The 25345-nt window shown below is 45.5% G+C and overlaps 2 protein-coding genes across 2 annotated transcripts; both read right to left on the bottom strand.

Annotated features, from left to right (window-relative positions):
- Positions 1–154: 154 nt before the first annotated feature.
- On the bottom strand, positions 155–9748 carry LOC132772705 (WAP four-disulfide core domain protein 8-like). Its single transcript, XM_067467132.1, has 6 exons — positions 9438–9748; positions 8347–8514; positions 5650–5799; positions 4007–4141; positions 2873–3079; positions 155–237 (listed from the first exon to the last, which is right to left on the bottom strand). Exons 1-6 carry the CDS (start codon positions 9691–9693, stop codon positions 155–157), a joined length of 999 nt encoding a protein of 332 aa, XP_067323233.1. The 5' UTR covers positions 9694–9748.
- On the bottom strand, positions 9748–24943 carry LOC132772921 (WAP four-disulfide core domain protein 8-like). Its single transcript, XM_067467131.1, has 6 exons — positions 24826–24943; positions 21004–21054; positions 16277–16444; positions 15769–15918; positions 12556–12755; positions 9748–9894 (listed from the first exon to the last, which is right to left on the bottom strand). The coding sequence occupies exons 1-6, from the start codon at positions 24914–24916 to the stop codon at positions 9748–9750; spliced, it is 807 nt and encodes a 268-aa protein (XP_067323232.1). The 5' UTR covers positions 24917–24943.
- Positions 24944–25345: the final 402 nt, after the last annotated feature.

Genomic DNA, 25345 nt, shown 5'->3' with positions numbered 1-25345 from the left:
CATTAAACCAAATTCAGAAAGAGTAGTTCCAAATTGTTAGCAATTTTGGGCGGGGGGAAGTAATGAAAAATAATGAATTCTCTGCCTTGGCACACAATGCAGGGAAATGTCGAGACCTTGAGACATGCTGAGTCTTTCTGGAGCATCCTAAACATCACATGGCCTTTATGACATAAAACTCATGCTTACCACGAGCAGGATGAGATTCACGTTCTGTAGAATTCAATGGCCAGGAACCTTTAAAAATGACAGAAAAAAAGAACATGAAATATAGAAATAACCACCTAAACTGCGCTCTCCAGGCCAATGGAGACTCCACCTCAGACATCAGAAGAGCTTCAAGACCGAGAAGAAGCCAGAAGAGTCAAGACCAAGATCCTCCCAGAGCGAAAGTGTTCTTGCCAGACATCCAGGGAACCCCTGACCGCAGAGGGAAGCTGATGAGGAAACACAACATACAAACTATCTACAGACCCACCAAGAAAATCCAACCAATGCTCCATTCAGCAAAGGACAAGAGGGATCCTCTCACTTCTGCAGGAGTCTACCGTGTACCATGCAGCTGTGGACAAGTCTACGTAGGGACCACCAAACGCAGCAGCATTGCCCAGACACGCATCAAGGAACATGAAAGGCACTGCAGACTACTTCAACCAGAGAAGTCAGCCACAGCAGAGCACCTGAGGAACCAACCTGGACACAGCAGATTATCTGAGAACACAGAAATGCTGGACCACTCTCACAACCACCATGTCAGACTACACAGAGAAGCCATTGAAATCCACAAGCATGTGGACAGTTTCAACAGAAAGGAGGAATCCATGAAAATGAACAAACTCTGGCTACCAGTATTAAAAAAAAACTCTAAAATTGCAACAGCAAAACAACAGAAGGGAAACAATTAGGGACATCTAATCACCTCTCAACAAAAGATTGCCCCAGGCACTAACAAGCCACACCAAACAACTGTCAGACCAGCAAATGCTAATCAAGGTGGTCAGTTGAAACATTTGCACCTAGGTGGTCAGTTGAAACATTCACACCTCACTACCTCTGAGAATGCTTGCCATGGATGCAGGCGAAACATCAGGAGAGAATGCCTCTAGAACATGGCCATATAGCCCGAAAAACCCTACAACAACCCAATATAGAAATAATTTTCAGGAAGGGAGACCACTCTGCTCCCTCTGCATTCATGTGAAAAACCAGCAAAATGGTGCAAGCAGAGCGCATGATCCACACATCCATACTTGATATCTATGGCAACATTAAGAGCAAGAGGATGTCCTGCGAGCACCAAATGCCCCAAGCCCACTTGTTACTTCTCCATCATTTAATGGTGGGTCAGATGTCAAATTCTAGCCTCATCACACCCTGGAGTTACACTGAAGGACTGAGAGATGCCACAAAAACTTCTATTAGTGGCGACCATAAGTTGGTGAATCAGTGGAAAGGGATCCCAGTGATAAGGGGGTCTTCCAAGAAACTCATCTGAGAATAGCTGTCTTATTCATTGCAAATGAAGAGAGTGGCATTACAGCACATTTTGGCACACAGATTGGATTGCAGGAGGGCTAGGTAGTCGTCTTTGGGCTGATATGGGTGGGGTAAAAATTAGGTTTGGGCGATCAAGAAAAAAATTGGTTCTAAACTTGTTTCGTTTCTAGGGTGCGCTAGCGTTTCTAAATTCTGAGGACTTCTGAAATTTAAGATTTCAAAATTTTGAAATTTCCGAAATTTCGTAAATTACAAAGCGATTTGTTAATGGCGGACGCGATTGCGCAATATGCTAAAAAATCCTCCAAATGGGACAGGGGGAACTTCTGAAGCTTCCCTCTCCCTCTGTTTTTGACTGTTGGTGTGAGAAAAGAAAAACAACTATTATATTATATTATTATTATTATTATTATAATATTATTATATTATATTGTTGTATATTATATTATAATATTATTATATTATATTATTGTATATTATATTATATTATATTATTATAATATATTATATTATATTATATTATATTATACAATTATAATATAATATAATAATATAGTAATAAAATATATAATATAATAATATAATATAATATATACAATACTATAATATAATAGTATTATAATATATATATATATATATATATATCTTATTATTATATTATAATATTACATATTATATTATAGTATTGTATATTAGAGTCAGGCAAGAAGAAGCATGAGGAAAGAGGAGGGAAGCAGCAGAGCAACGGGACCGGAAGTGGGAGATTGTAAAACTTGCACCAGACATACGAAAATAATTACGAAATAATTACGAAAATTGGAAAAATTGTTTCGATTCTTAATTACTCCTCACACTATTCCTGCATGGCTCAATATTGGATCGTAATCTAATTTAAATACGAATTAATAACGAATTATGAAATTAACGAACTGGATCGCCCAAGCCTAGTAAAAATGATATAAATAAATAAATAAATAGGTATTGATTTCGAAAAAAAGAAAGAAAAGGAATTGTGGAATCCAGGTCAGCTGATGATTGGAATGGGCACCAAGTAACCTGTCTAGAACCAAAGACATTGAGAGATGAGGTCTTTGCTGGCCATGGGGTGAACCAGACTCAAGGGCAGTTAACAACAGACTGAGCTATCCAGGCAAAAGACTAAAGACTTAAATTGTATATCATGCTTGCATTATTAAAATGATCATAATAACGCCTTCTCATGTGGCCTTGTTTGGGTTGCTGGTTCTCAGCCTTGCAAGGATGTGGTGAGATCCAAGCAAGACAACAACAACCGCAAAGGGTCATTGCAGATTTTGGAATGAGTTCAAAAACCTAGCCTGGTGACGCCCTGTCATTGCCCTGACCCACAACTCACCTCTGTGAACTGGCAAGGTGAGAGCATGGTCCTGGTCCAGTGCCACCCGCTCTACGCTGTGATGAGTCTCTGGAGGGACGCACTGCAGGCCACAGCCAACAAAGCAGCACTTCTGCCCCTTGGAACATGACCGGTCATCCCTGCAATGTCCTTCACATGGGAAAAACTCCAGTGGTAGACTTCTCTTGGGGCAAAGGCCTCGATTGGCTGCAGAAGAAGGAAAAGACATCAATGGGAGCAGATAACTGTGTAGAGCCACTTCTCAAGAGGTAGAACATAACCCTCAGGAGAAGGACTAGGCAAGGTAAAAGGTGGAAAGAGTTCATGCACACTCAGCACCTGGATTGTTCCCAAGGGCCATGACCTACAACAAGGCAGTGGGAATAGGGTCACCCTGACACAAAGTTCTGTGTCATATGGTTGGTAAATCAAACTTGGGATGGTGACACATGGCTGGACATTGGCCCAGTGGATTTGGACAGCGAAAGGACTGAGAGGGAGCTCTCAACTGAGCAGGCCCTCCATGTTTCTAAGCATTTGGTTGGAGGAAAGAAGCAGTGCCTCTAAAGACACCTGCCACATATGTGTGGTCTCTTTTGGAAGTCTAGCTAGCAGAGCCCTTGGCAATGTAGTGGATGTGCTGTTCATCCTGAAGGACCATTTTCTGGCATTAGCATTGCTGAGGTCCCTGCTACCACAAGAGTGCAGCACACTTTGTCAACTCATCCATTGGTTTAACCCAGAAGAGAGGTAGTGAAAACTGAAGGAAGGTCCTCTGTGAGGGAGAGCAGGGTGAGGTCCTCCATGAGTTTGGGAGCTTGGATGGGGGGACACCTGCCAAACATGCATGGTCTTTTCTAGAGATCTAGCTGGTAGAGGACCTGGAAACATGGTGAAGATACTCAAGGACTCTTCTCTGGTAGAGCCTTGGTTCATTCTGAAGGATTGTTCTTTGGCACAGCTTTGGTGTGGCTCTCTGTGAGTCTTGGATCATGGGTGGGGGAGAGAAAGCAGTGGCCCTTGGGGACACTCCTGCTTCTTCTTTTGAAGACCTAACCAGCATGGTTCCTTGCAAAGAGAGGTGGACGAAAATGGTGGGTGCACAAGGGTCATGTTCTACTGAAGAGCCTTTACCTGGTATGGCTTTGGTGCACCTTTTGTGTTCTTCACTGGGACAACACTTCTCATCCACGGCACAATCTGAATCCCACGAACAGTGCTTCGAGGAGACTGCAACATCATCTCTTCTGGGGCAATAGCCAGGATGTACTGCAAGGCAAAGGGACAGAAAATGACTCAGTTAGGCCAAGAATGAGCAAATTCCTGAATCGTTGGGGTGGATCTGACGAGGTTATGGATTCCCACCAAGAGAGGAAACTCTCTTGGTTTGATTGCAAAGAGTTGGCACAAGTTGGGGGCAAAAACATGGCCAGCTGGAAGGGGTTCAAGCCTGTGCTTAGTTTTGCTCAGGTGTCTATATCATCATCATCATCAATACTAAATAGTTAATTTCCCTTCACAATTGCTACATGACTGATTTTCCTTTTTCTTGTTGAATCATAGAATCCTAGAGTTAGAAGAGGCCCCAAGGGATATCCAGTCCAATCCTGCATGATCCAGGAAAACACAATTAAGCACTCCCAACAGATTAATAAGGCTTTATTTTTTTTATTACAACTAGTTTGAGGGTGTCTGAGTTCTTTTGTATCTTCGTGATTAATTGGGTTGTCTTTATTGCAATAGTTTAGTGTTTTCAGCATAGTGCAGAATCATAGAGTTGGAAGAGACCCCATGGGCCATCCAGTCCAACTCCCTGCCAAGAAGCAGGAATATTGCATTCAACGCACCCCTGACAGATGGCCATCCAGCCAGTGTAGTTTAGTGTTAGGTTTAGCATATACATATGCATAGACACACACACACACACATATCCCACTTTTTCTTTTGAAAAGTTGATTATTCTGTTGTGAATGAATTGTATTAAAATCTGTGAATAAAATTGGCACATTCATATGTCCTATTGGTGACATATGAATGGTGTAAACATGTGTGTGATATATTAGGATGAGTGTCACTCTAGGCTGGTGAGGATGTGGAAGATTACCCCAATGGCTTGGTCAACACCTACATATGCTCTTTCCTCTGACCAATCCTGTGAACATTTGGTAGCCACAGCAATGGCCTCATGGGACATGGCAAATGACTGGGATAGGTAGAAGCCAGGGTTTTGTTTTGGTTTTTTGGGAGAAAAAAAGCACCAGATGTACTTAGCACAGCCTATTCAGGACCTGGACCTGATTGGTGGATTGTCCTTTTATCTTTAGGATTGTTTTTTGCAAAAGCAAAACAAAACAACCAAAGAAGGGTTCTCTTATGTATGGTGTGTCAAAGAAACACTGTGCAAATAACCCTTCATTTTGTGCAAAAAATATACACAAATGTGACAAATGTCTGAGCTATCCACTGTTTGTTTGGTGAGATGCCTCCATGTGTTCTGCGCTCTATGCCTCCCATTTGCTGAGATGATTCAAAAACACCAGTATGCACCAGGGAAGGGGGAACTGTCATTTGGAAGGCAGCTTAGGGGACAATTAATGTTTGCAAACTCCAAGGTGAGAAAGGCTCTCCTAGGTGAATTATGCATCACCCTAATTATGGCCACTAGCTGCATCCCAGGCAGGGGAGCCTCCCATGAGAGAGAAGGACCATGGCTCCTCCTGTTCCCGCTGACCACCCATCCATTCTTTGCATAGACAGATGGACGGACGTTGGCCTACCTCCAACAGGGAGGGCACATCTCTTGATATTTCCAATGTGACAACACTTCTGATCTCCTGGGCAAGATACATCGTATGCACAGTAGGCCTTGGAGGACCTTGGAAGAGCCGGAACCGTCCTCCTTGGGCAGATGCCAGGTTTGGACAATGCTGGAAATGAGAAAAGGGGTCATGGAGAAGTCCTAGGGGGACAGAGCAAAGAGTGGCACAAGGAGACTCAGATTTATACTCCCATGTTGCATGCATTTGTTTGGGTTGCTAAGTCTCCCAAGGCTGCTAGGAAACCATCACCACCACCACCACAACAATCAATTGAAATTTTACAACAAGTTGAAAAATTGTGAGCCCATCATTACCTCTTTAGTTCATTGCTCAAAGAATGGCGATGTTCTCCACATGCTGTAGTTTATTACTATGGAGCATAATGTTCATATTGAAGTGAGAGTGTTGATTCTTCTCTTTCAAATGACCAGACGAAGATGTCCACTAGTGGGGTTGTATCTTAAGAGGGTTTCTTCCTCTAAACCAGTGGTTCTCAACCTGGGGTCCCCAGATGTTTTTGGCCTTCAACTCCCAGAAATCCTAACAGCTGGTAAACTGGCTGGGATTTCTGGGAGTTGTAGGCCAAAAACATCTGGGACCCCAAGTTGAGAACCACTGCTCTAAAAATTCTCCTTGAGAAACTGAACTAAATGAGAATTGGGACCCCCTCATCTTCTGCCCCTCACCTCCATCTGAACTGAGGTAAGAGTACATGTTCTGGCCATGACCATGTTAGCAGGTCCAGGTGAAAAGCAATATTTGGATGAATGTCTATCTATATTTGATTCAAATTCTTCCTCTACTTATGGTGAATCCCCATCTTTTCCTTTGTGTCATGTTCAGTAATTTCAGCTCTGCAAAAACCATGGGTTTGGGGATCCAGTGTGAATAGCTTCCAGGAAGGCCAAATCGGACACAGATAGGTAGAAGGAAAAAGCAGAGCTTTATTCTCAATGGTCAGGCCTGCAGCCAGGATTTTGATTCGGGGGGGGGGGGGGGGTCTGAGTGAAAGAGGATCTACCCTAGCAAACCTTTTGTATCATTACACCAATACCCCATGCATATGGGGTATATTGAGTATGGTAATCATACCATAGTCTGAATAAACATAACAGTTTAAATAATGCACCAGTAAGGCCTTCTCGTGGACTACCATGAGAATTTGGGGGGGGGGGGGCTGAAGCCCCACAAGCCCCCCCCCCCCCGGCTACATGCCTGTCAATGGTCAGAGAGGATGTCAGTGGAGAAAGCCCTCCAAAGTATTGACATAACACAATTGGAAAATGCATAACATTTTTTATTTCATCTGACAGCTATTCAAGAAACCCTCATCATCTCCCGGTTGGCTGATGAAAAACTGTCCAGCTAGATGCAAAATTTGGCTGAATCTGAAGAGGGATTCTTCCTTGAACAATTTTCCTGGTTAAACTAGTCCAGATGAGTCATAGGACAACCCAACTGCCTTCTGATCTCTATCTCCACCAGAACGCCACCTGAATCATAGAATCAAGGAGTTGGAAGAGACCTCCTGGGCCATCCAGTCCAACCCCATTCTGCCAAGATGCAGGAATATTGCATTCAAATCACCCCTGAGAGATGGCCTTCCAGCCCCTGTTTAAAAGCCTCCAAAGAAGGAGCCTCCACCACACCCCGGGGCAGAGAGTTCCACTGCTGAACGGCTCTCACAGTCAGGAAGTTCTTCCTCATGTTCAGATGGAATCTCCTTTCTTGTAGTTTGAAGCCATTGTTCCATTGCGTCCTAGTCTCCAAGGAAGCAGTAAACAAGCTTGCTCCCTCCTCCTCTCTGTGGCTTCCTTTCACATATTTATAGATGGCTATCATATCTCCTCTCAGTCTTCTCTTCTTCAGGCTAAACATGCCCAGCTCCTTAAGCCGCTCCTCATAGGGCTTGTTCTCAAGACCCTTGATCATTTTAGTCGCCCTCCTCTGGACACATTCCAGCTTGTCAATATCTCTCTTGAATTGTGGTGCCCAGAATTGGACACAATATTCCAGGTGTGGTCTAACCAAAGCGGAATAGAGCATGGGGAACATTACTTCCTTAGATCTAGACACTAGGCTCCTATTGATGCAGGCCAAAATCCCATTGGCTTTTTTTTTGCTGCCACATCACATTCCTGGCTCATGTTTAACTTGTTGTCCACGAGGACTCCAAGATCTTTTTCACACGTCCTGCTCTTGAGCCAGGCATTGTCCTCCATTCTGTATCTTTGCATTTCGTTTTTTCTGCCAAAGTGGAGTATCTTGCATTTGTCACTGTTGAACTTCATTTTGTTAGTTTTGGCCCATCATCTCTCTAATCTGTCAAGATTGTTTTGAATCCTGCTCCTGTCCTCTGGAGTCTTGGCTTTCCCTCCCCATTTGGTGTCGTCTGGAAACTTGATGATTTGAACTTGCTCCTGTCCTTGCAACGATTTTGTGGACCAGTCCAAGTCAGAAGCAACATCTGGATGAATGTCCAGCTATAAATTTCTCTTCCATTATCCAACAAATCCCATTCCCCATCTAACACGTCCACACTGGCTCATTAGAATAATAGAATCATAGACTTGGAAGAGACCACGTGGGCCATCCAGTCCAACCCCATTCTGCCAAGAAGCAGGACAATCACATTCATTGTCTTCTGGCTCTCACCTCTGTCAATGCAGGCATGGTAACATTCCTCCCGCGTCATGAAGTTGTTCTCATTCCCCCCACAGCCCCCAAAAATGAATTTCTCACACTTCCCAGAGGTTGAATTATAGAAGAATCGGGGCATGTGGGCATCACAGTCTCCTTGTTTAGGAGGAAGGAGGCAGATATCTAGAAGAAAGGAGAAGAATGCTACTAGGGGGAGATAAACAGGTGGAGAACAAAAGTTCAGCAATAATAGACTTTGAAGGAACCAGTGAGATGTTTCTGCTGAATCCCTTATAGTGGAGAGAAGGACCACGAAGGGTTCTACAGGCATCACAGTCCAAATGCAGAAAAGGAAATGGAAGGTCACTTTTCAAGGCTGGAAATGACCACAATTATTTCAGTGGGAGAAAGAGAAGGACATGGCCAATTCCCAGAAGGAAGAAAGCCATCATGCAACCTATGAGTGGACTGAACATGTATGCAAAGAAGAAAAAAAGCTGATGGACAGATTCAAAGAGAAACATAAATACATCTATCTATATAAATAAAAATGTAATGTTCATTTGTGGGATTAACAGAACTCTAAAACTACTGGATAAATTGATACCAAATTTGGACAGCATATACCTAATAACCCAATGTATGTCCTTCACTCTATTTTTTTTCTGATTTTGTCATTTGGGAGTTGTAGTTGCTGGGATTTATAGTTCACCTACAATCAAAGAGCATTCTGAGCTCCACCCATGACTCCACCAATGATGGAATTGAACCAAATGTGGCATACAGGACTCTCATGACCAACAGAAAACACTAGAAGGGTTTGGTGAGCATTGACCTTGAGTTTTGGAGTTGTAATTCACCTAGATCCAGAGAGTGCTGTGGAGTCAAACAAGGATGGATCTGGACCAAACTTGGCAAGAATACTTCATATGCCCAAATGTGAACTCAGATGGAGTTTGGGGGAAATAGGCCCTAACATTTGGGAGTTTGTGCAAGACAAAGCAAGGGAGTGGAAATTACAAGAGGCCACCCAACCCTTTGGCCTGGCACCAATGTCCTAGAGAGTAGGGTCGAGCAAGAACCACTCTTTCCAACCCACAACTCACCTCTGTGTCCCACTTCCAGTGAGGGATCCCGATCCAGCTCCACTCGCTCTCCACTGTGATGGCTCTCTGGGGGGACACACTTCAGCCCACAGTTGACAAAGCAACACTTTTTCCCCTTGGGACAAGACTGGTCATCTATGCATTCACCTTCACAAGGGCTGGGCACCCGCAAGAGGCTCTTCTTGGGACAAAAGCCAGGGTTGGCTGCAGAAGTGGGAGGAATTAGCAAGAGACACAAGCAGAAGCTCCTTCCCATTAAGAGTTGACCCAGAATCCCCTTAAGGAAGGGTAAGCAGGCAAAATGGGGGCATCAGTCAATACTAGGCACTGGAAGCCTCGTGTCCCCTTCTCCCTTAGGTCCCAATGTCATCCCTTGAGATAAGAGTGCAGGAACAGGGTCACCCTGACACACATTGAAGGTGCATCGGACTTTGGCTATTGACTCAAATGGAATAGCCTAACAAAGAGGCAGTGAAGGACTGAGGGAATGTTCTCTATGACTATTCTCAAGGGTCTGGAGAACAAGCCCTATGAGGAGCGGCTTAAGGAGCTGGGCATGTTTAGCCTGAAGAAGAGAAGGCTGAGAGGAGATATGATGAGGGCCATGCATAAATATGTGAGAGGAAGCCACAGGGAGGAGGAGGGAGCAAGCTTGTTTTCTGCTTCCCTAGGACGCAGTGGAACAATGGCTTCAAACTACAAGAGAGGAGATTCCATCTGAACATGAGGAAGAACTTCCTGACTGTGAGAGCCATTCAGCAGTGGAACTCTCTGCCTTCCCCAGAGTGTGGTGGAGGCTCCTTCTTTGGAAGCTTTTAAGCAGAGGCTGGATGGCCATCTGTCAGGGGTGATTTGAATGCAATATTCCTGCTTCTTGTCAGAATGGGGTTGGACTGGATGGCCCAGGAGGTCTCTTCCAACTCTTGGATTCTAGGATTCTATGACAAGCAGGGTGAGGTTCCCCACAACTCTATGGGTTTGGGTGAAGGAAGAAAGTAGCACCCCTTTGGACACTGACACACATGTAGAATCTTTTTCAAGGAGGTCTATTTGGCAGAGTCCCTGGCAATGTGGTGAAGTCACATTGGGAAGGATGATGTCCTCCTTGGGTCTGGGGGAGAAAGCAGTGGCCCTTGGGTTCACCCATGGTGCTTTGAGACTGCACCAAATTTTGGCCATTGATCCAATGGATTAAGCCAACAAAGAGGCATTGAAGGAGTGAGGAACGTCCTCTATGAGGGAGAAGTAGGGTGAAGTCCTCTAATGGTCTATGGCATTGGTTCCTTACCTTCCTAATGCCACGACCCCTTAATATGGTTCCTCATGTTATGGTGACCCCTAACAATAAAATTATTTTCATTGCTACTTCATAGAATCATAGAATCATAGAATCAAAGAGTTGGAAGAGACCTCCTGGGCCATCCAGTCCAACCCCATTCTGCCAAGAAGCAGGAATATTGCATTCAAATCACCCCTGACAGATGGCCATCCAGCCTCTGCTTAAAAGCTTCCAAAGAAGGAGCCTCCACCACACTCCGGGGCAGAGAGTTCCACTGCTGAACGGCTCTCACAGTCAGGAAGTTCTTCCTCATGTTCAGGTGGAATCTCCTTTCTTGTAGTTTGAAGCTATTGTTTCGCGTCCTAGTCTCCAGGGAAGCAGAAAACAAGCTTGCTCCCTCCTCCTCCCTGTGGCTTCCTCTCACATATTTATACATGGCCCTCATCATGTCTCCTCTCAGCCTTCTCTTCTTCAGGCTAAACATGCCCAGCTCCTTAAGCCGCTCCTCATAGGGCTTGTTCTCCAGACCCTTGATCATTTGAGTCGCCCTCCTCTGGACACATTCCAGCTTGTCAATATCTCTCTTGAATTGTGGTGCCCAGAATTGGACACAATATTCCAGATGTGGTCTAACCAAAGCGGAATAGAGCATGGGGAGCATGACTTCCCTAGATCTAGACACTAGGCTCCTATTGATGCAGGCCAACATCCCATTGGCTTTTCATAACTGTCATTTTCTTGCTGTTATGAATAGTAATGCAAATATGGTTTTGCACTTTATGTAATTTACTTTTTGATTATCTGTTGTGTTCTTTGTGTTTATATTGTGTTTACTGTATTGATGGGTGTGGCCTTATGTAAGCCGCTCTGAGTCTACTTGGGGGGATGGAGGCGGGGTACAAATAAAGTTTATTATTATTATTATTATTATTATTATTAATACTAATATTTGATATGCAAGATGTATTTTCATACACTGGACCAAATTTGGCACAAATACCCAATGCACCCAAATTTGAATACTGGTGGGATTGGGGGAGGGTATTGATTTTGTCCTGTGGGAGTTGTAATTGCTGGGATTTATAGTTCACCCACAATCAAAGAGCATTCTGAACTCCCCCAACGATGGAATTGAATCAAACTTGGCACACAGAACTCCCATGACCAACAGAAAATACTGGAAGGGTGTGGTGGGCGTTGACCTTGAGTTTTGGGAGTTGTAGTTCACCTACATCCAGAGAGCACTGGGGGCTCAAACAATGATGGATCTGGACCAAACTTGGCACAAATAAATTTGAATTGAAATTGGGGGAGGGTATTGATTTTGTCCTGTGGGAGTTGTAATTGCTGGGATTTATAGTTCACCCACAATCAAAGAGCATTCTGAACTCCACCAACGGTGGAATTGAATCAAACTTGGCACACAGAACTCCCATGACCAACAGAAAATACTGGAAGGGTGTGGTGGGCATTGATCTTGAGTTTTGGGAGTTGTAGTTCACCTACATCCAGAGAGCACTGGGGGCTCAAACAATGATGGATCTGGACCAAAATTCTCAATATGCTCAAATGTGGGGTTTGGGGAAAATAGACTTTGACATTTGGGAGTTGTAGTTGCTGGGATTTATAATTCATCTACAAACAAAGACCATTCTGAACCCTACCAACAACTGAATTGGGCCAAACTTCCCACACAGAACCTTCATGACCAACACAAAATACTGTGTTTCCTGGTGCTCTTTGGTGACTCCTCTGACACCCCCTGGTGACCCCTCCAGGGGTCCCGACCCCCAGGTTGAGAAACACTGGTCTATGGGTTTCAAGGAGCAGCCTTGCTACTCTTTTGAGGTTGCAATGTGGGGTGCTGGCTGCCTTTGGGTCCACCTCTCCAGAAGGATCTTTACCTGGCAAGGCTTTGGTGCATCTTCTCCGTCCTTCACTGGGGCAACACTTCTCATCCAAGGCACAATCCAAGTCAAATGAACAGGGCTCTGTGAAGACTGTGGCATCGTCTCTCCTGGGGCAAAAGCCAGGATTCACTGTGAAGGAAACGTACAGAGGAGGGTTAAGAATGGACACGGCTTTCCAGACCCCTGAAGTAGGCCAGGTGAGGACAGGGACCCCATCAAGGGAGGAAACTGTCTCAGATTGACAGCAAAGGGGACGGCCCTTTGCTGTCAGTCTTGTTTTTGTAATGTTTGGGGGAGGGGATGGAAAATCACTTTTTGGGTCCAAAACCATATCTTGGGCAAAATGCTATCCAAACACAACTCTCATGTTGATTCAGTTTTAGCAAATGTGTTCCCAAGTGGCACTTGGGAATCATAGAATCATAGAATCAAAGAGTTGGAAGAGACCTCATGGGCCATCCAGTCCAACCCCATTCTGCCAAGAAGCAGGAATATTGCATTCAAATCACCCCTGACAAATGGCCATCCAGCCTCTGCTTAAAAGCTTCCAAAGAAGGAGCCTCCACCACATTCCGGGGCAGAGAGTTCCACTGCTGAACGGCTCTCACAGTCAGGAAGTTCTTCCTCATGTTCAGGTGGAATCTCCTCTCTTGTAGTTTGAAGCCATTGTTCCATTGCGTCCTAGTCTCCAAGGAAGCAGAAAACAAGGTTGCTCCCTCCTCCCTGTGGCTTCCTCTCACATATTTAGACATGGCTATCATATCTCCTCTCAGCCTTCTCTTCTTCAGGCTAAACATGCCCAGCTCCCTAAGCCGCTCCTCATAGGGCTTGTTCTCCAGACCCTTGATCATTTTAGTCGCCCTCCTCTGGACACATTCCAGCTTGTCAATATCTCTCTTGAATTGTGGTGCCCAGAATTGGACACAATATTCCAGATGTGGTCTAACCAAAGCAGAATAGAGGGGTAGCATTACTTCCTTAGATCTAGACACTATGCTCCTATTGATGCAGGCCAAAATCCCGTTGGCTTTTTTTGCCGCCACATCACATTGTTGGCTCATGTTTAACTTGTTGTCCTCGAGGACTCCAAGATCTTTTTCACACGTACTGCTCTCGAGCCAGGCATTGTCCCCCATTCTGTCTCTTTGCATTTCATTTTTTCTGCCAAAGTGGAGTATCTTGCATTTGTCACTGTTGAACTTCATTTTGTTAGTTTTGGCCCATCTCTCTAATCTGTCAAGATCGTTTTGAATTCTGCTCCTGTCCTCTGGACTATTGGCTATCCCTCCCCATTTGGTGTCATCTGCAAACTTGATGATCCTGCCTTCTAGCCCTTCATCTAAGTCATTAATAAAGATGTTGAACAGGACCGGGCCCAGGACAGAACCCTGCGGCACTCCGCTCGTCACTTCTTTCCAAGATGAAGAGGAAGGTGATGTCTCGGTTTGACTGAAGACATGTCCAACCTATTGTCGAAGGCTTTCATGACCGGAATCACTGGGTTGTCCTGTGCCGGCAGGACTGAAGTCCGACAGGTCACAAGTTCAAAGCCGGGGAGAGCGCGGATAAGCTCCCTCTATCAGCTCCAGCTCCTCATACGGGGACATGAGAGAAGCCTCCCACAGGGATGATAAAACATCAAAACATCTAGGCGTCCCCTGGGCAACGTCCTTGCAGATGGCCAATTCTCTCACACCAGAAGCGGCTTGCAGTTTCTCAAGTTGCTCCTGACACAATGAAAAAAATCACCTCTTAACAAAGGATTCCCCCAGGCAGTAGCAAGCCACTCCAAAAAGCGGTCAGGCCATCAAATGCTAATCAAGGTGGCCAATTGTAACACTCACACCGACCTCCAACAGACAAGAGTTCTTTCTCCCATCCTGGACATCATTCCACAGATATATAAATCCAATTTTCCTAGTTCCAAGAGACCTCACTACCTCTGAGGATGCTTGCCATAGATGCAGGCGAAACGTCAGGAGAGAATGCCTCTAGACCATGGCCATATAGCCTGAAAAAACCTACAATTTATGTATTTATTTTGCTCATTTCTACCTCGCCCTTCTCAACCCCCGTGGTTGAACTCAGGGCAGCTTACAAATGGCACAATTCGATGCCAACAACAAACAATAAAATAAAAACATGTATCAATAGCCATTATAAACAATTAAAACAAGCTACGTAGATATATATCACAATCAATAAAACCAATCTAATGTTTAACGTTCGCCAGCTCAGAGTCCGTAGGTTCGTTCCACATTGTCAAATCCTATCAATTCTGGTCGTCATTATCCTTTGTCTATCTGCCATATTACCCAAAGGCCTGGTCCCATATCCATGTTTTTAGTTTCCTTCTGAAAGAGAGGAGGGATGTCGATGACCTGATTTCCCCGGGAAGTGAATTCCACAGGCAAGGAGCCACCACCGAGAAGGCCCTGCTCCTCGTCCCCATCAATCTCACTTGTGATAGAGGTGGGGCCGAAAGCAGGGCCTCCCCAGAAGATCTTAAACTCCGAGGCGGGACGTAGAAAGAGGTGCGTTCGGACAGGTATGCTGGGCCGGAGCTGTATAGGGTTTTGTAGGTCAAAACCAGCACTTTGAATTGTGCTGAGAACTGGATTGGCAGCCAGTGGAGCTGACATAGCAGGGGGGGTGGTATGCTCCCTATATGACACTCCGGTGAGTAATCTGGCCACCGCCCGCTGGACTAATTGTAGTTTCCGAACAGTCTTCAAAGGCAACCCCACGTAGAGTGTGTTGCAGTAATCTATTCGGGATGTAACAAGAACTTGGACCACTGTGGCCAGATCTGACAACCCACATCTCCAACCATTAATCCATGCTTCCCATTTTCTGAGATTATTTGTGAGGAAAGGAAATTTCAGGAAGGAAGGAAGGAAGGAAGGAAGGAAGGAAGGAAGGAAGGAAGGATGGAAGGAAGGAAGGAAGGAAGAAGTGTTATATGAAAGGCCATCTGGAGTAGATGTTGTACTTCTGGCAACATCTAGGGTTGGATGCCAGGAAATTGTTCCCTAGATAAACCCCACAATCCTAGAACATCTCAGCAATCAAAGCCTCACATGAAAGAGAAGACTCCTCCTGCTCCCCTGCTTTGAGGAGGGCTGAACAGATGGTGGCCTACCTCCAACAGGGAGGACACATTTCCTGATATTGCCCATGAGACAACACTTCTGCTCTCCTGGACAGGTCCCATCCTCTATGCAGTAGGCTTCGGTAGGCCGAGAAAGCCCAGGCAGCATTCTTCTTGGGCAATCACCAGGTTGAAGGAGCTCTGTAAGGAAGAGAAGGAGAGTCATGCTCACGCAGAAGTCCAAGATGGACAGGGCAAAGAAGGACGCAGAAGGTGGCACAGGGAGACCTAGCATCAAGTCCCCATATTGCATGCCTTTGTTGGAGTTATTGGGACTCAGCCTCCCAAAGTCAGAATGAAACCCAAGGAAGAAAACAACAACAAGGGTCCTATAGTTTCCTCCAGTTGTGTGGCTAGAAGATGTGGTGATGTTCCTCATACTCTGCAATTTGGGGAGCAAGATCCATGGCCATGGAAGGAGCATCAAGTGCATTTCCTTCTCCTTGTCCAGCTAGTCCAAATGAGCTTCAGGGCCACCCCATTGCCTTCTGCTCCTCACCTCTGTGTGAGCAGAACTGGAGACATTCCTCCCGTGTCTTAAAGTTGTTGTCATTTCCTCCACATCCACCATAAATGAATCCCTCACACTTCCATGAGGTCGAATTGAAGAAGAATCGGGGTATGTTTGCTTTGCAGTCTCCTTCTTCGGGTGGAAAGAGGCAGAGATCTAGAAGAAGGAAGGAAAAAGCTACTGAGCAGAAGGTGGGACAGGGAGGCCCAGCCTCAAAGAGCCCTCTTGACTGGCCTTGTTTGGGTTGCTCCTTCTCCACCTCACAAACCCATGGACAAGACCTTTTGTAAGGGGTGGGAAACCTTTTCTGGGACCAACCAGAACATCATTCCATGTTGAGAAGGAGGGAGGAATTTGAGGTCTATTCAATGGCTTGCGATTCAGTAGCTATCTGTCGAAGGTGCTTTGATTGTGCTTTTCCTGCAGGGCAGGGGGTTGGACTAGATGGCCCATGTGGTCTCTCCCAACTCTATTTTTCTATGACTTTTGACTTTAAAGTGTTTGCAGTGGATAATCCTAAACGGGTTGGAATGTTTTGACCAAAGGATATGGTCTTGGTGATCCTGGTAGATTATTACTGTGATCTCCACATGATTTCTCTGGAAGGAGAAAGGCTTGGGAGAAGGTCATTCCTGCTTTATTTCTGTCCTTCCCCATTATTTTTCTTCCCCCTTTAATGGAGGTTTGCCATTATCTTCCTCTATGGCTAAGAGAGTGTGAATACGCAAGGTCACCTAGTGAACCCTAAAAGAGGCAAGGGTTCGTCCCTTGTTAAAGAAACCAAACTTGGATCCTATGATCCTTGCCAATTACCGTCCTGTTTCTAATCTGCCATTCTTAGGCAAGGTGATAGAGCGGGCTGTACTGGGACAATTGCAACAATTCCTGGATGACACAACTGGCCTGGACCCTTTCCAGTCAGGTTTTCGCCCGGGCCATGGGACGGAGACAGTCCTGCTTGCCATTATGGATGAACTCCGTCGCCAGTCTGACAACGGTGGATAAGTGCTATTGGTACTTCTCGACCTTACCGCAGCGTTTGATACTGTCGACTACGATCTAATGATTCACCATCTTGCCATGACCAGAGTTCGTGGTCAGGCCCTCAATTGGTTTAACTCATTTCTCCGGAACCGGATCCAACGCGTGGAGTACATGGATCAAGTCTCTGATAGATCCCCCCTCCTATGTGGGGTCCCCCAAGGTGCAATTCTCTCTCCTCTTCTCTTCAACATCTACGTTAGACCCCTTGCTAGTTTGGCTCGGAGTTTCGGCCTGGACTGCTACCAATATGCGGATGAGACCCAACTCCTTCTGTGCTTGGAGCCTGGAGCAACGTCAATTCCAGACAATTACACCCTATTCTAAAATTGCAACAGCAAAAACAGCAGAGAGAAAAACAGGCAGGGACATCTAATCACCTTTCAAGAAGAGTTTGCTCCAGGCACAGTCAGCCCATTGTATGCTAATCAAGGTGGTCAGTTGGAAGATTCACACCTAGCCCAACTTACAAAAGCCCTTTGTCTCACCCTGGTCATTCCACAGATATATAAACCCTTTTTTCCCAGTTCCAGCAGACCTCACCTCTGAGGATGCTTGCCACAGATGCAGGCGAAACGTCAGGAGAAATGCCTCTAGAACATGGCCATATAGCCCCAAAAAACCCACAAGAACTGAATTTCACCCTATGTCTGGAAGCTCTGTCGAACTGGCTACGTGCTAGCAGACTGAAGGTGAACCCGGCAAAGACTGAGATTCTCTGGCATGGCCGCCCGGCAGGTCTGACTCATCCGCTACCCACCTTCGATGGTGCTGCCCTATCTCCATCGTCCACTGTTAAGAGCTTAGGTGTCGTCCTGGATTCGCAGCTGACAATGGAAGCTCAGGTGGCTGCTGCCAGCAAACAGGGCTTTTTCCATCTACGACAAGCGAGGCAACTGGCACCCTCCCTATCTGACGAGGCTCAGGCAACAGTCATCCATGCCATGGTCACATCTGCCAATTAGCTTCCGAGCACAATTCAAAGTGCTGGTGTTGACCTATAAAGCCCTAAACGACTCCGGCCCTGTTTACCTCTCCGAACGTATTCTCCCCTACGAACCATCAAGATTAATAAGATCATCTGGAGAGGCCCTGCTCTCGGTCCCACCAGCCTCGCAAGCGCGGCTGGTGGGGACGAGGGACAGGGCCTTCTCGGTGGTGGCCCCACGACTCTGGAACTCTCTCCCACTAGAGGCCAGAACCGCCCCATCCATCCTAACATTTAGGAAACGGGTGAAGACATGGCTGTGGAGTCAGGCCTTCGAGGAATGAGACAACACCATAGGACTCTGGATGGAAGTGGATATAGACCCATCTTATTAGGACGACTGACCACTGTAGTTTTATATTTAGTGTTTTTAAAGTTGTTTTGTAATTTGTGATATATGATATTTTAATGAATGTATATGTTTTTATGGCTGTAAACCGGGCTGAGTCCCTCGACGAGGTTGAGAAGCTCGGTATACAAAACTGTGAAATAAATAAATAAATAAATAAATAGGCTGGACTATTGCAACACCCTGTATGTTGGCCTTCCAATGTCTATGACCCGAAAGCTCCGTATTGTTCAGAATGTGGCAGCCAGGTTACTCACAAGAACGCCCATGAAATAATGCCATAGAACACCAGTGCTGCAACATTGACATTGGCTTCCAACTGAGTACCGTGACCTGTATAAGATGCTAGTTCTGACCTTTAAAACTCTTTACGGCCAGGGTCCATCGTACCTTAGGGACCGCCTCTCCTTCTCCCATCTCCCAGCCCAACTTACTCCATATACCGAGTCCTAGAGAAGTGCACTTGGAAAGGACCAGGTGCAGATGGGCTTTCTCTATTTCTGCCCCTCCTGCCTTAAGGAATTCCTTGCTGCCCTACTTGAGAGCCATGCATGACTTAGGGCCTTTTACTCAAGCACTTAAGACACCTGGCTTTTTACTAGAGCATTCGATCCCTGTTGATTTTTAATTTCTGTATGTATGTACAGAATCTTTTACAATTTATCTTTAACAGCGCTCCATGCAGTCATGCTGGCCACGTGACCTTGGAGGTGTCTACGGACAACGCTGGCTCTTTGGCTTAGAAATGGAGATGAGCACCACACCCCAGAGTCAGACATGACTGGACTTAATGTCAGGGGACTACCTTTACCTTTACCTATCTTTTACAATTTAGGTGTAAATCGCCTAGAGCATTCTCGGATGGAGGGCAATTAATAAGTAATTAAATATGATGATGATGATGAATTTCCATGGCTGGTTGGGCTGGTGGATAATCCTAAACGGTTTGGAATGTTTTGACCAAAGGATATAGAATCATAGAATCCTAGAGTTGGAAGAGACCTCATGGGCCATCCAGTCCAATCCCATTCTGCCAAGAAGCAGGAATATTGTGTTGTCGAAGGCTTTCATGGCCGGAATCACTCAGTTCTTGTGGGTTTTTTCGGGCTATATGGCCATGTTCTAGAGGTTTTTTCGGGCTATATGGCCATGTTCTATATGGCCATGCCTCTAGAACATGGCCATATAGCCCGAAAAAACCCACAAGAACTGAGCAGGAATATTGCATTCAAATCACCCCTGACAGATGGCCATCCAGCCTCTGTTTCAAAGCTTCCAAAGAAGGAGCCTCCACCACACTCCGGGGAAGGCAGAGAGTTCCACTGCTGAACGGCTCTCATAGTCAGGAAGTTCTTCCTCATGTTCAGGTGGAATCTCCTCTCTTGTAGTTTGAAGCCATTGTTCCATTGCGTCCTAGTCTCCAAGGAAGCAGAAAACAAGCTTGCTCCCTCCTCCTCCCTGTGGCTTCCTCTCACATATTTATACATGGCTATCATATCCCCTCTCAGCCTTCTCTTCTTCAGGCTAAACATGCCCAGCTCTCATAGGGCTTGTTCTCCAGACCCTTGATCATTTTAGTCGCCCTCCTCTGGACACATTCCAGCTTGTCAATATCTCTCTTGAATTGTGGTACCCAGAACTGGACACAATATTCCAGGTGTGGTCTAACCAAAGCAGAATAGAGAATGGGGAGCATGACTTCCCTAGATCTAGACACTCTGCTCCTCTTGATGCAGGCCAAAATCCCATTGGCTTTTTTTGCCGCCACATCACATTCCTGGCTCATGTTTAACTTGTTGTCCACGAGGACTCACCAAGATCTTTGGTCTTGGTGATCCTGGTAGATTCTTACTGTGATACTCTGGAAGGACAAAGGCTTGGAGGAAGGTCATTCCTGCTTTATTTCTGTCCTTCCCTATTATTTTTCGTCCCCCTTTAATGGAGGTTTACCATTGTCTTCCTCTATGGCTAAGAGAGTGTGAATGACCAAGGTCACCTAGTGAATTTCCATGGCTGGTTGGGCATTTGAACTCTGGCCTTATTAAAAGTGGACAGGTAAAGAAATGTCCCCCTTAGAAAGCCAAATGAGCATCCAAGAGAAACTGTAGGAAGTCAACCAAGCAGGTATCCAAAAGGGAAGAGTTTCATGCCTAAACAGATCTGAACAGTTCCATTACTTTTGCCATAGTATAGTTTCACAAAGGATGCAAAACCTGGGATGTTCCTCTGACCACTTATTTCCTGATAATGTTTTCATTTTTTAACAAGATTATCTTCTTTGTATTCTGAGAACTTTATCTCTAAAACACCTTTTTGTCTTTGGGCGTAGTTTCTCACCTTGGAAGGTTGCCATGGAACGTGCCGGTGGCTTGTCATGTGCTTCCATTTCTAAAAAGAGAGAAGAAGCAGAGTTAGGTTCCAGGTTTCTCCATCCAACCAGACTGGACCTCCCATCAGGCTGAGCATGAACACCGTGAAAGGTCTTGGTGGACCCTTCAAGTCCCTTTTTCTTTGAGAGGGACACACATCATAGCAAAGGCACTCCAAACAGGACTTGTGGTGATGGGAGTTGTGGTTTCCTGTGTTGGAGTGAGATGAAACTGGCAAGGGGACCTTTCAACGTCTTCTGTTTATGGAAGGGGAAAGGGGGCTGCCACCTTCTTCCTTGCCTTCTGCAGCAAAAGGTCAATCATGTCTCCAGCAACAGATTCCCTCTTCTAGTGCAGCCTTTTGACTCAAAGAATCATAGAACCAAAGAGTTGGAAGAGATCTCCTGGGCCATCCAGTCCAACCCCATTCTGCCAAGAAGCAGGAATATTGCATTCAAAGCACCCCATCCAGCCTCTGTTTAAAAGCTTCCAAAGAAGGAGCCTCCACCACACTCCGGGGAAGGCAGAGAGTTCCACTGCTGAACGGCTCTCACAGTCAGGAAGTTCTTCCACTCTTTGGAACTATATTTCACTGGCCAAACTCTCAGCAGCAGAAAGTGCTCTCAAGAGTTGCTTGTCCTCCCCATTTTGGGCAGAACCTCATGTTCAGTCTCCCACGGGGAGTAATCTATATTAATAAAAATGTAATGTTCATTTGTGGGAGTAACATAACTCAAAACCACTGGAAGAATTGACACGAAATTTGGACACTATACCCCTAACAGACCAATGAGTGACCATCACTCATAACCCCCCCCAAAAGTGGAAAGGATTTAAAGCTCCCCAAAAGCTAAATGATGAAAAGTTAAATGCCATACAGAAAAAAGGGAAGGAAGAGGGAGGGAAGGAATGGGAGAAAGAAAGAAAGAAAGGAAGGAAGGAAGGAAGGAAGGAAGGAAGGAAGGAAGGAAGGAAGGAAGGAAGGAAGAAAAGAGAGAAGGAAGCATGGAAGACAAAAGCAAAGGAAGGAAAGAGGTAGAGAAGGAAGAAAGGAGAAAAAGAGAAAGGAAAAGACAAAGGGTGGAAGGAAAGAAAGAGGTAGAGAAGGAAGGAGAGAAGGAAAGAAAAAAAAGGAAAGGAAGGAAAGAGGGAAGAAAGGAAGGAGGGAAAGACGGAGAGAAAATGGGAGGAAAGGAAAGAAGGAAAGAGAGAAGGATGGAAGCAAAACGTGAAGAAAGGAAGGAAGGAAAGAGGTAGAGAAGGAAGAAAGGAGAGAAAGGGAAGGAAAAGAAAAGGGGAAGGAAAGAGGTTGAGGAGGAAGGAAGGAGTGAAGGAAAGAAAAAAAGGAAAGGAAGGAAAGAGGGAGCAAAGGAAGATGGGAAAGACAGAGAGAAAATGGGAGGAAAGGAAAGAAGGAAAGAGAAGGAAAGATGGAAGCAAAAAGCAAAGGAAGGAAGGAAAGAGGTAGAGAAGGAAGAAAGGAGAGAAGGGGAAGGAAAAGAAAAAGGGTGGAAGGAAAGAAAGAGGTAGAGAAGGAAAGAGAGAAGGAAAGGAAAAAAGTAAAGGAAGGAAAGAGGGAGCAAAGGAAGGAGGGAAAGACGGAGAGAAAATGGGAGGAAAGGAAAGAAGGAAAGAGAGAAGGATGGAAGCAAAACGTGAAGAAAGGAAGGAAGGAAAGAGGTAGAGAAGGAAGAAAGGAGAGAAAGGGAAGGAAAAGAAAAGGGGAAGGAAAGAGGTTGAGGAGGAAGGAAGGAGTGAAGGAAAGAAAAAAAGGAAAGGAAGGAAAGAGGGAGCAAAGGAAGATGGGAAAGACAGAGAGAAAATGGGAGGAAAGGAAAGAAGGAAAGAGAAGGAAAGATGGAAGCAAAAAGCAAAGGAAGGAAGGAAAGAGGTAGAGAAGGAAGAAAGGAGAGAAGGGGAAGGAAAAGAAAAAGGGTGGAAGGAAAGAAAGAGGTAGAGAAGGAAACAGAGAAGGAAAGGAAAAAAGTAAAGGAAGGAAAGAGGGAGCAAAGGAAGGAGGGAAAGACGGAGAGAAAATGGGAGGAAAGGAAAGAAGGAAAGAGAGAAGGATGGAAGCAAAACGTGAAGAAAGGAAGGAAGGAAAGAGGTAGAGAAGGAAGAAAGGAGAGAAAGGGAAGGAAAAGAAAAGGGGAAGGAAAGAGGTTGAGGAGGAAGGAAGGAGTGAAGGAAAGAAAAAAAGGAAAGGAAGGAAAGAGGGAGCAAAGGAAGATGGGAAAGACAGAGAGAAAATGGGAGGAAAGGAAAGAAGGAAAGAGAAGGAAAGATGGAAGCAAAAAGCAAAGGAAGGAAGGAAAGAGGTAGAGAAGGAAGAAAGGAGAGAAGGGGAAGGAAAAGAAAAAGGGTGGAAGGAAAGAAAGAGGTAGAGAAGGAAACAGAGAAGGAAAGGAAAAAAGTAAAGGAAGGAAAGAGGGAGCAAAGGAAGGAGGGAAAGACGGAGAGAAAATGGGAGGAAAGGAAAGAAGGAAAGAGAGAAGGATGGAAGCAAAACGTGAAGAAAGGAAGGAAGGAAAGAGGTAGAGAAGGAAGAAAGGAGAGAAAGGGAAGGAAAAGAAAAAAGGGGAAGGAAAGAGGTCGAGGAGGAAGGAAGGAGAGAAGGAAAGAAGAAAAGGGAAGGAAGGAAAGAGGGAGCAAAGGAAGGAAAGAAGAAGAGAAAGAGGGAGGGAAGGTTGGCCACAGCAACGTGTGGTGTGGCGTGTACAGCTAGTAATGCCATAGAAGTTGGACTTTGGAAAAGACTCTTGGAAATGGGTCCTTTCCGTGGTCCTCAGAATGTCAGAAGAGATCTCCTGGGTCAAGTCCAAAGCATCTTTCACCCAGCAGATGACTTCTCAGAATGGCAGGCAGATGCCCCTTTGGGGAGCAAGATACATGGCCATGGAAGGAGCATGCTAACTACCACAAGTTTAATATAGGTTGTGCACCTATATGACACTTATAGGTAGGCCATCATCTTGTACTCAGTTGCATATACTCAATTGAAATTTATTTATTCTGGATTGGGCAGACAGTATAGGGGTATTTGGGGATTGCAAGCAAGGAACAATAGAGGGAAAGGTGGTCATCCAGAGTGGAAGATGCTTCGAAGGGAAGGAGAAGGAGAGTGGATACTACCTGTTTGCACACTCTTACTTCTCTTCTTCTTCCAGCCATGCCCAGATGAGTCCCATTTTGAGAAAAGCAGGCATCCTATCCAAACCAACCAACCAACCAACCAACCCAACCAACCAACCAACCAACCAATCAATCAATCCATAAGACTAATCAATGGCCAGCAAGGAGCCTTCACAGCATTATCACCTTCTGGGGTAGAACCATTTGAATGGCCCCATTGCCACCACTGGGCCAAATCTTCCCAGAGCGAAAATGGATCATCCAGCTGCCAGATCGATAAACAGCATTTTGCCCTCCCAAATTTGGGCAACCAAAAATTCACCATCCAACCAGCACGTGGTTTACCTGAATTGCACACCTCTAATACCTACATAGAAAGAAAGCAATGGGAACAATCACTGAAAAGGCACTGAGCGCATCCACACTATAGAATAAACATAGTTTGATCCCACCAAAACATCTCACCCAACTACCATTCCCAGGATCCCATAGCATTGAGTTGAGGCAGTTGATTCTACATTGTAGATGCATACTAGGACAGTCCAAGCTCAAACTGTGCAGGGAATTAAAAGGTCAAATATCAGGAAAAACAAGGGCACAGAATGTGGGAGGCATGGCAATCTCTCTCCACGCCAGGCGTGGGGATTTCTGTACTCACTGCCTAGCTTTTTCCTCAGGTTAGCCAAAATGGGCTCTGTCCCGAGGGCGAAGAAGCCCAGGAGCAGCAGGGCAGCGTGGTGGCTCTTCATGGCTGACGGTGTCCTTGGCCAAGGAGGGAGAACCTGGAATATAAACCCTCCCGGATGCCAAGGCCAGGCCTGATGGGTCTTCCCGGGGTGCCATGTCCTGCCCCCTTGACAGCTGGTGCTGAATCCTGCAATGTTGTGTCAACACTGTTATCTGCTGGGTTTATCTGAGACCTCAATAAATCAGCTGGGGCAGGTCACTGTCTCTTTTGGGAGAAGGCACACAATGTTCTTGTCACTGGGTTCTCTTACCATGACCCCTCTATTCTGTTTTGGTTAGACCACACCTGGAATATTGTGTCCAGTTCTGGGCACCACAATTCAAGAGAGATATTGACAAGCTGGAATGTGTCCAGAGGAAGAGGGCGACTAAAATGATCAAGGGTCTGGAGAACAAGCCCTATGAGGAGCGGCTTAACGAGCTGGGCATGT

The sequence above is a fragment of the Anolis sagrei genome, chromosome 4 (assembly GCF_037176765.1).
Source record: "Anolis sagrei isolate rAnoSag1 chromosome 4, rAnoSag1.mat, whole genome shotgun sequence".
NCBI lineage: Eukaryota > Metazoa > Chordata > Lepidosauria > Squamata > Dactyloidae > Anolis > Anolis sagrei.
The sequence above is the reverse complement of the archived record's forward strand: the minus strand, read 5'-3'. Positions and strand labels throughout refer to the sequence as shown.